The sequence below is a fragment of the Aspergillus glaucus genome (genome assembly GCF_001890805.1).
Source record: "Aspergillus glaucus CBS 516.65 unplaced genomic scaffold ASPGLscaffold_7, whole genome shotgun sequence".
NCBI classification, from domain to species: Eukaryota; Fungi; Ascomycota; class Eurotiomycetes; order Eurotiales; family Aspergillaceae; genus Aspergillus; species Aspergillus glaucus.
The window spans coordinates 884,467-895,126 of NW_019170459.1; the positions used below are offsets into that span (position 1 = coordinate 884,467).

General features: G+C 49.2%; 3 protein-coding genes across 3 annotated transcripts; 1 reads left to right on the forward strand and 2 right to left on the reverse strand.

The window, feature by feature from the left end:
• Positions 1 to 92: 92 nt before the first annotated feature.
• ASPGLDRAFT_123309 (uncharacterized protein) lies at positions 93 to 3,233 on the forward strand (the record flags this gene model as incomplete). Its single annotated transcript, XM_022540389.1, has 2 exons — positions 93 to 2,939; positions 3,012 to 3,233. The coding sequence occupies 2 exons, from the start codon at positions 93 to 95 to the stop codon at positions 3,231 to 3,233; spliced, it is 3,069 nt and encodes a 1,022-aa protein (XP_022402406.1).
• Positions 3,234 to 3,380: 147 nt separating this feature from the next.
• Positions 3,381 to 6,425, reverse strand: ASPGLDRAFT_169126 (uncharacterized protein; the record flags this gene model as incomplete). Its single annotated transcript, XM_022542684.1, has 4 exons — positions 3,381 to 5,057; positions 5,113 to 5,840; positions 5,904 to 6,015; positions 6,073 to 6,425. The coding sequence occupies 4 exons, from the start codon at positions 6,423 to 6,425 to the stop codon at positions 3,683 to 3,685; spliced, it is 2,568 nt and encodes an 855-aa protein (XP_022402407.1). The 3' UTR covers positions 3,381 to 3,682.
• Positions 6,426 to 7,387: 962 nt separating this feature from the next.
• Positions 7,388 to 9,166, reverse strand: ASPGLDRAFT_147261 (uncharacterized protein). Its single transcript, XM_022541916.1, has 2 exons — positions 8,581 to 9,166; positions 7,388 to 8,497 (listed from the first exon to the last, which is right to left on the reverse strand). The coding sequence occupies exons 1-2, from the start codon at positions 8,964 to 8,966 to the stop codon at positions 7,423 to 7,425; spliced, it is 1,461 nt and encodes a 486-aa protein (XP_022402408.1). The 5' UTR covers positions 8,967 to 9,166; the 3' UTR covers positions 7,388 to 7,422.
• Positions 9,167 to 10,660: the final 1,494 nt, after the last annotated feature.

The following is a 10,660-nucleotide window of genomic DNA, read 5'->3' on the forward strand; positions in this document are numbered from 1 at the left end:
CACAGACCTCCCCGTTCTCCCCGATTCCATCGATCATCTCGATTCCTTTCCCGCCGGTCTCGCTCGTCCGCTAGATCCTCCCCCGCCGTGTCATGAAAAGGTGCCTCTGCCCAAGACAACTGCTTTGTCGAAGCCGCAGGACCTCCTGCTCGCTACACCGCCCTGCCTTCGTTTTCCAGAACCGGTTACGTTCCCCCCTCGACGGGGGGCCTTCGAGCCGGCGACAATGGAGTCGCCCGTTTTCCGCCAGCGCTGCTAGTGCTGCGAAGCACAGCAAGCTATTCGAGAGTTATGTGACGGGTATGCCGCCGAAGTGTCCAGTATATGGGATAAAGCAGCAGAAGGACCCGAATTCTTGGATTCCGTCGCTGGATAAGTACCTTACGCCGTCGTTGCGCGAGGACGAAACCGAGGATTTGTACGCGCGAGCCCATGGACTAGCTACAATCTTGTCCTATGCGAGGTTTTACGGCAAACTCGATCTTCTGAGTCATCTTGGATATGGGTTGAACCGGTGGTCTGATGTACACAATTTGTTGAATGTGTTGCTGGATGCGGCGGATGGTACCCGGCATCCAACTCGGGTGTCTCTGTCAAGTCTGGATTGGGGCTCTGATGCCGGCTTTACTTTGGAGAGACTTACAAGGCATGCTCCATTGCTGACGAATGTTAAGGTCAAGAAAAGCCCTGAATCGAAAACACCAACTTTTAGAGATTTGACACAGCGGTCATTTGCAAATGATTTTTCAGAGCTTCTTATGTCACAGGTGTGGCAGAGCTTAGGTTCTATTGTTTTACAGGCAGCGGATCGATCTCCCGATGAGTTGAAGTTGGGCATGTCCTTTGTCTTCCGTACCTTGGCCCGTTTGCACCATTCCGGCGCCATATCGGACAACATCTACAAATGTGCGAACCCAGATCCCAACCTGGCGACGTATCGGCCTCCAGGGATGCATTTGCTATCAACCCATATCATGAATGTTCTGTCGGAGACGGCTTGGGGGGTCCACGAAGCGGAAGTTGCGGCCAAAGCGGCCGAGATGGGCGTGAAATCTCCATATGTCCCGTTCAAAATGGGTATACGAGACCTAGGGCCAGAGATATGGCTGGAGCTTATACTGTGGTGCTGTATTGAGCATGGCTATGTCAGGGAAGGGCTATGGTTATTAGAGCAGATGAAAGCGCGCACGGATGATCTGGCCTGGAGCTTTCAGAGCTGGGAGCCTCTTCTGCGCGACGGAGGCGCGGCCGTTGTCGAAAATACTAGCATTGACACGGAACAGTTCTGGCGCCGTCCTGGCGATGATGCCCCCGTTCAACAACAAACGGGACAGAAGCGCAACACTATTTTCCACGGCCTGGCGAAACGGACGATTAGCACTGAGGTTGCCGCATCGTTGCGAGACTGTTTTGTCAACTTTGTGTACCGGGGATTGGGTTACCGTGGGTTATCACCCACTGAGCTGTCGGAGGTTATTTCTCGTGTCGATGCGCTAGTCGAAGCTCCTGAGTCGACGAAAGAACTGCAGCCAACTACCAAGGAACACAACTGGCTCACTGCCCGCGTCCTTCAATCCGCTGGATTAGACATTAATGCAGACCCTCATTCGACGGGAAAGTTCCTACGCAGTAGCCCCCATGTGGTTGGCCCATGGAACGATGGATCTCTAGTTGTTGAAGGTGAAGGGGACCTGGAGTGGTTGACTCCGTCGCAGTTATATGAGGAGACTTGTGCGTTTCGCGGCCTGACAGAATACGTTGTCAGGTCATATGCTGTTCAACGCCAAGCGGGACTGGCTTTTAGCTCTTTTGGCTTCTTGCAAGAAGCTATCGATACAAGCAAATCACGACATATCCAGGAGTTCTTAAAACGGCTTAAGCAATCCGACCCTGACGATATCCCTGTGGCAGACAAGCGCACTCGCGAACTCGAACATGGAAAGCCAGAGACATCAATCCCGCAGGTGTCCAACGTAACATACGCGCAGCTAGTGGACCTCGCGACAATAACCAAAGCATACCCTTTCGCCAACTGGCTCCTCTTCTCCAACGACCTAGACGGCCCGCCAATCCGACGCAGCGAATACGGAAACCAGACCCTCGCACCCTCCCTCCTCCGCTACGCAGGTGCCACAGGAAACATCGGACTCCAAAAACAAGTCGTCTCCTCACTATCCCAACCCTACTCCCTAAACACCCTCCGAGCCCTCGTCAGCTTCCGCATCCTAACAGGCGACTGGGACCGCGTCACCCTCATGCTCGAATACATCCGCAACCACCGCCTCAAATCCTGGGGCCACGGCAACATCATGCTCCTAGCCGGCAGCATCCTACGCATGGAACGCACCCTCCACAAACCCTCTAACCATGCAACCCCCGACGAAAAACTCCAATCCCTCCACAAAGCAAAAACCATCCTCACCCGCATCCTAAACGGCGACTTCAACGACCTCAGCCAACGCACAGGAAACAAAGCCCAACTCCGCACCCTCCGCTCCATCTACCGCATCTTCCTCTCCCTCCCAGGCCCCCTCGCCGACATCGCCGCCCAATCCACCTTCCACACCCACCAACACCAAAACCCCCGCTCCCGCCACTCAACCCCCTTCATCTCCCCAATCGCCTTCCACTACCTCCTCTCCGCCGTTGTCGACACCCAAGGCAGCGCAGCCGCCAAATCCCTCTGGGACAAATGGTGTCTCGAACCCTCGCAGTCCCCAAAACACACCCGCTACCACGAAGGCGGTATCTGGCGACTATACGAGACCTTCGAGCGGGACCACCGCCGCGGCGATCCGAATTTCAACGCGCCCTGGCGAAAACAGTTAAACGAGAAAGTCGTCTCGCCGAACCTCAACACCGTCCGCGTCATCGCACAAGGCGCAGCGAAGGAATACGCGCATTTCACACAGTACCTAACAAGTCTCGAACTCGCTGCCGTCGACGCACTAGCCGCAGGACACTCCTTGCCCTCCTCGGGATCTGCACTCCCCGACTCCCCCTCAAACCAGGCAACGAAGCGTGAGATAGAAAAGATCATGGAGTGGTGTGTGCGGCAGTTCCAGGTGCTGCGGTTGCCGGAGGAGGAGATTAATCGGGAGGTGTTTGATCATTTGAAGAGGATGAGGACGAGGGAGAGGGTTAGGCATCGCGAGGAGGTCGCGGAGAGGGAGAGGGAGAAGGAGAGGATTAGGGGGTTTGTGGAGGCGCAGAGGTTGATGGATGAGCGGTGAGTTTATGCTGATGCTGATGTATGATGATTCATGGTGTTGGTGTATGTATGTTTGTTTGTATGAATATGTGTATAAGGGTTGGCTAGATTTTTTGTTTGTTTAGACATGATACCAGTAACTTTTACTTTTACTTCTGCATTCTTATATACTCGTATTGGTAATTGCATTCATCGAATCATCAGGTATCTCAAAGTAAATACAAACATACAGATCATATACCAAAACGCGCCTGAATTACCGTCCAACCGATAGTCCCATATCCGTCTATCCATTCCTGGTTCCCTGTAACAAAGAAAATGAGACACGCAACGGACAATACCGTGTATATGTGCCTGTGTAGAAAAAGTGTATAACATCCCTTTAAAAGTAGCAAAGAAAGAAAGGACCTGGTCACCAGGACCGGGCAGTAAAGAAACAAACCTAAAAAATACTGATACAGATGTTGGCGGTTAGAAACCCCACTCATCCTGATTCTCATCCGTATAAAAAGTCGGGAAATAAGATCGAACAAACTCCCCATTGATCGGATCATATGGGAAAAAGACATCAGTCCCATCAAGCCCAATGCCAGGAGCCGGGCCTACACCATCAGGCATAATCGTAGAATCCGCCGCACCAGGCGGCAAATCCGGTCTATCCGGCAACTGCCCGTTATTTTGATGGGCGGCTTTGTCGATGCCGTTAGTTTTGAAGAAATCGTTCAGCTGATCCTTATGGCCGTTGATCACCTCACCTGCACCGAAGTCGAAGGTTGGCATATGGCTTACATCGTAATCCATTCCCTGGGCAATCTTCCGCAGGTTCATATCGCACAACTGCCATGCGCGACGCGACGCAGTGCTAAATTCAGACATGGAGTGGAGCCAGTGAATCCCCTTCTTCGCCATTGTGAGGATGTTCTGCTCCTCTTCGGGAATATGGATGCTTCCAAACGACAACTCAAGCAAGAGGACTGTCACAGCCTGCACAAGACAGTGCAGTACGCACCACCAAGGCCCTATTTCGTACAGTTGAATCGCATCCGCCTGGTCCGGAATCAAATCCAACATCTTACTAGCAGAATCCAGGGATATCATAGCCATGACGTGACTAAATGCTGGCTTCCCATTGCCTTGACCACTTTGGTGCGCACCGCGACGGCAAAGGCACGGACGCCCGAGCGTAATCCGGGAGCTGTAGAAATGAAAAGCCAAAAACAGTTTGGCCCGAAGTAAATCGGGCCCTTCGTCGTCTTTGCGCGTAAAATCGAATTTTGGGTGAAGACCCGCAAACCAGAGGTCGAGCCGTGACCTCAACACTCCAATCCGATTCTCAATGTGTGCCCACGGCACCATGGCGCAGTCGGGTGAATAAACTCGATTGACAATCTCTTGGGAGATGACCGCCAAGTCGGCATAGTAAAGGAAGCAAAGCGCATTGTTAGGAGGCAGGCTCTTCAACCAAGTCACATCTCGGGGTGTATCGGTATATTTAGCATCCTTGCCCCCAGGAGGATTCGAGGATATTTGGTGAATAAAAGAACTCGCAATAGCATTTCCTACAAAATCTTCGCGTAGACTCAGGTCGTTAAGAAGTTTGGCTGCCAGTGGCTCCTGTAGCTGATCCCCCTCAAACGGGAGAGGCAGTGGAGTCGTGCAGACGCCATCCAAAATGCATGTCGCCCGGCCGGTCATTATCCCTAGTAGATGCTCGAGGGTGTATAAACACCACCAAACTCGATTGCGCGATTCCTTGGAGATGCTGGCCGTAAAATCGCTGGTGTTTTTCATGTTGATGCCGAGGGTAATCGCGGAACGAATCGCCAATGCTGCGATCCTCCAAGCTCTAAGAAGGGGTCAGTTTTGAGGAATGAACGAGCCTAGGGAGACCTAAAACTCACCTGTTGACCTGATCGGATGAGATTAAATAAAACGCTATCAAACCTTCCACTTGGATTTGCTGAAGGTCTGGATGACTGAACAGCACATCACCATTCATACTCAGGATCCGAGCCCGAGTCAAATACACCAAGTGGTCGTGTTCTTCACCTTGCCCCGGCGCTTGTTTGAGATGAGCTCTCTTGGCACTTATCGCGAATATCACGTTCAGGATAGCCAACCACTTATCTCCTGGGCGCCCGGAATTGTCATAAAATGATTGATACTGCATGCTGAACAATGGGCGGCTAATAATCGGGAAGAAGGGATGAACCGACGCCAGATAATCTTCGAAAAGCTTGTCCGCCAGCGGCCGCGGTGGTACCTCGTAAACCTGAACCGGACCAGGGATCGAAACTTCCATATCGTCCAAATGGTAATTGCCGGCATGAAGGGCGTATTCGCTTTCATTATCAGGATCGGGCTCGTAAGTGCCTGGTTCCTTCTTCGCTCGTTGTTCTGCCTCTCTTCGCAATCTCTGCATCCACGTCACTTCGGAATTCTTGCCCATATAACCCGTTGCCCTTGTATTTTCGTTTCGATTCAGATCCTCTTCAACACGCTCAATGGCCTCCAGCGAACCGATCGATGAAGGGCTGGATATATCGTCAGGGTGTTCGACTATGATATCTTCTTGTGATATAGGCTGCGATTGTTGCTCAGTGGGTGAACGGTCAGCTTCTGCTACATGCTGTATATTGTCAGGTATCTTGTAAAAATAGGGGAAGAAAAAGAAAAAGTAGTATAATCAAACCTTGTCTAATGCCTCTTTGATGCGCTCCGACGTCGAACCATCAACGATATGCTCAATATCCTTCAACAACTCTTCATAATCGCGCGTTTTGCTGCATAAATCCTCTAATTGCCTGTCTCCTATCCAGTTAGCCCCAACAAAATTTTACCAAAAAAAAGTTGCCACATACCGATTCGTCTTCTCCCTCCACGAAACCGGATAATCGCACTGAATCCTCAACTCCTTACACTGCCTGCACACGGGCGTATCCCCACTACACTTCGTCTTCCGTTGCCGACACGACTGACAAGCCCTAGCAACTCTTCGACTATGCCGCGGGGCCATGGTTGCGCGCTGGCGGGGTATCGGAACCTTGCCATTGTTGTAGAATTGTTTGGTGCCGGAATGCGTGGAGGTGATCTGCGGTCTGTGGGGTGGATTTGTCCGATGCAAGGTAATCGAGGAGGCTGCGGTTCCTGGGAGAGGGGGGACGTTGGAGGTGGGGAGGATGGTGGTGTCGAGGTCTGCTTGTTGGAGGGGCATTTGGTTGCGCGATGGGACGAAGGCGTCCTTTTCTTTGCCTTGAAAGGAGACTATGGGGGGTTCCATTTAATTGAATTGATATGTTGATAGGAAAAAGCGACTAGTTAAAGTAAGAGAGAGAGAGGGAATGGCGAGTGTTGCCTGTTGGCTGTCGTGCTTATCGAGAAAAAGCCGAGAATCGCAGCGTTCGGGTAATTGTTCGGCAGAAGAATTATTGCAATAAAAAATAATAGACGGGATGAATCCTGACCAGCAGGACTACTATTCGATATAAACAAATTGAAAATGAAGAATGAAGAACAATCGCGAAAGGAAGAGAGGCAAAAAAGGCAGAAATAGAAGTTTAATGGAGAACCGGAGATGTTGAGTAAGCTTCCTACCACATAACTAACTTACGGGAACCACGCGTCATGCGAGTGGTGGCAACAGGGGAATCCAAGGAACATCCAGTTTACAAGAGAGTAAAGAAAGTGGTTCATCAGTCAGATACATTAACATAATAGGCATAGGGCAACTGCCCTGGAATCTATCTCTTTTGTTTTTGTTTTTTTTTTTTTTTTTTTTTTTTTTTTTTTTTTTTTTTTTTGCAAGTTCAATACAACGTATAGAGTACTCCGTATAATCATGTATAGTTTTTTTTTTTTGCCCTCCTAAATCTTTTCCTTCTTTTCGCAGTCGCAGTCTTTTGGTATCACTTGTTCCTCCACATTGCCAGAATGGAGAATAAAATAAAAATAGAAAAACCACCAAACAGGCAAAAACAGGCACAAACACCAGAATCGAAGCAGAAGAGTATATGTACAGATCGAGGATCTTGCCAACTAAACCAGCCGGCCATGGAGAAGAGAAATATAGACATGTACAACAGGTAAATAAGAGAATCAATAGTAATAAGCGGAGAATGAGTAGAACCACAAGAACCGGAATGTTCTAGTGGTGAGCGGACGAGTTGGGTTCAAAGGAAAAAAAAAAAAAAAAAAAAAAAAAAATGCAACGCTTAGATCTCTCCAAACATTTCATCGAGCTCATCAACCTCGACGGTTTCAGGGCTCTGCAATTCTCTCCACGAATCAAAGGCCGTATCAACGTCCATAATCGACGAGGGTCTGGCCTTGATAGCCACCTTATCCTCGGACTCGGCCAGATCAGACATCTTGATATCAACATCGGGAAGACCGCTGTTGAGCATGTCAATCGACCGTTTAAGAGGCGACACATGCGCAACCTCGGGAAGGGCGATCTGGGGACAGTCCTCGGTGTCCAAGCCGGCATCCGAAGGGGCACTCGAAGAAAGCGAGGATGCAACCGAGGTGAGAGATGGAGAAGGCGAGGTACCAAGGAAAGCACAAGCGGCATCATCGTCCTGGCCCTTTTGTTGCTTGGGTGCCGGGGACTGCTGATCCAGGGCGCCCGAATGCGAGAAATAGTCGCCATACTCGAAATCATCAGACACACGATCGCCGCTAAACGACGAAGATGGCGAGTCATCGAGATGCGAGTTTGAGGTAGAAACGTTCATGCCATCCATCTGGCTGAGACCTTCCGAGATACCGGAACGCGCCGCACCGGTCTGTCCCTGGTTTGCCTTTTGCTCGGAGGCCCGCTCGCGAACGGCACTGGCAGTTTGCGTGAATTCCTTCTCGTCACCCTCGAGCGGTGGTGAGGCGGCACGGTGAGAGTGCATCAGACGCATATGGGCGTGGAAGTCGGAGCCGGATCTGGCGGCACCATCGGGACGACCGTGCAAATTGATGTGTTCATCATCGAAGTCGGGGGAGGAGAGGTCGACCTCTGGGCTAGGCGACCGTTGATGCGCAAAAATGTCCTCATCATCCTGATCCACACTAGTGACACTGGGGGTCATCTGTTTCCCAACCATACCCGACGGAATCATGATATCGTCCGAGTTCTCGGGCAATGGCTGGCGCTGCATGGTTGTAAGATAGTAATAGACCTTTCGAGGATGAACAGGAATAAGCTCCTTGGCGATAGGACAAGGCGCCAGGGCGGACCAGGAACGCTTCATGTAGGCGCTCAGTCGCGACGAGAGGAGAGCGGCGGGGTTGGCGGAACTATACTGTCAGTATTTATAGATAAATTAAAAATTAAAAAAAAAAATAAAAAAATAAAAAAATAAAAAAAAAAAAAAACTCACTTTGCGACATTATCGTTGAGAGTGTAGAGAATAGCGGCGAGTTCCTTAACGAGATGCGGGCGGTTGGCGGTCTTCTCGAGTTGGTGAATGACGCCGACCACAATATCGTCGTTGATGCCCTCGGTGTCGATCCGCGGTGCAAGGCCATCGTCCATGGGCGAAGGAGGTGGCGTGTGCTCCCAGGTGGCGGCGCGCACAGCGGGGCTTTGTTGGGACGACGACGAAGGCTCGGGGGAGAGTGAGAGGGAGTCGTGCGACCTCTTGACTTTTTTGGATGGAGGCAGTTGCTGGTGATTTTCAGTCGAAGGAGACCGGCGCGATGAACTGGGAAGATGAATGCCCAGCGAGGGGAGAGAGAGGGACTTGCGACGAGTATTATAAGGCATGGTAATACAGCAATAGGGTAGTAGGAATAGAAGTAATTAAACGACAAAAAGCAATACAAGAACAGCAGTAATAACAGGATAACACAGAATAATAGCACAATAATAAACCAATATAATACTAATAATATAGAAAGAGAAGGAAATTAGGATAATACAGGAGAGGAATAGGGAAAGAGAGAAGAAGATGGGAATATGGAAGAGAGTAACGGGAGAGATGGAGATGGCGATGAAAACAGAAGAACGACGAGAAGAGAAAAGATCCCGACCGGCTGGACGGCCACCCGATACTTTTTTTTTTTTTTTTTTTTTTTTTTGACTGCCAGGAGCCGCAAATAATCCGATGAGGTTATACGCCGATCCTGATTGGTCAATTCTGGCCGGTATGCTAAAGGCACTCAGGCATCAGGTATTCAGACAAACAGAGTAGTTATAACTAACTATTATGTAATTATGATTTTTTTTTTTTTGTACAGCAATAGACAGTTTACGGTGTACAAACAACAGCAACATAAACAACAGACAACAGCGCATAAACAACTACTTGTACACACCGCATGTGTGTTTCCTAGGCAAAGTACCAGTCCATCATACTAATACAGGCGGTGAAAGGGGCAAAAGTCCGTGGACCAGCCATGTGTCGATGACGAGAATTACTTGACGTGTCATTGGTCATGATGGTGGGGTGTTGCAGCGAATCGGGTATCTGCAGTCTATTCCATATGCATGCTACTTGTTTTGATCGCCTTTGTGCAAGTATCATTACTTGCACAAGTACTCGTCACTTGTACACACAAGTAGTCAAGTGTTGTATATTCAATAAGTATATCTGTACATAATAGCTGAGTACTCGTTCTGTGTACAGAGTACATAGTACAAGCAAGTACTCCGTAGACCTGTGGTTGCTGTGGAATATTCCACCCCCCCACTGCCAAGCCACTAATGCAGGCATGGAACCCGCCCAGTGTACGGACCAATTAACGCCCATTTTCTATATCCACTTGACTGTTCCTAACGACGCCGTTTAAAGTGGCTAATCAAGGCTAACCAATCAGCATCCCTCGGAACTGCCTCTAGAAAAGCAGGGGTTACAATTCGGGACTAGCTTAATCCGAAAAAGTAGACCTGTAGAGTAAGTACTCTGTACGGAGTACAGGCCGAGTAAACAAAGATATGCAAGGGATCAATTATGATAGATGGATCATTCCATCCCTTGTTGCTGGGCTGTGCGTTCATTGCTTGCTTTGACGTTGCTGCTGTCATCAATTATTTGATGTATGCCATTGCATCTGACACATATCACACGGCATTACCACCATAGGATATTCAACACGAAGCCTTAGACCACTGGACCATCTTGCCGTAGCTGTTTTTACATATATACGATGTGGTGGCTTATAAGTTTACTTCGCTAGGTACCGGTGCCTGATACTGATAGGACGAAGCAGGCAATCACTAGTTATAGCCCTACCCCAACTAGATGCCTAGTTGATTTTCTCCAAATAACGAGAGACCTGGTCTTATTACAGTTTATCAAATTCGCTATCCCGTTGTAGAATATCAATTTCTGCGATTTTTATGGCGAGTAGGTTTTGGCTATATATATATATATATATATTGTTATTATTATTATTGTTATTATTATTGTTATTATTATTATTATTCATACACGCATCTGTCAGCCCTATAGGCCGAGT

What these genes read in the sequence shown, in the direction of transcription:
- ASPGLDRAFT_147261 (XM_022541916.1), bottom strand. Translation starts at nt 8,966, where the DNA reads ATGCCTTATAATACTCGTCGCAAGTCCCTCTCTCTCCCCTCGCTGGGC. An exon ending in CTCAACGATAATGTCGCAAA is followed by an intron (nt 8,498 to 8,580) that starts GTGAGTTTTTTT and finishes CTGACAGTATAG; the next exon opens with TTCCGCCAACCCCGCCGCTC.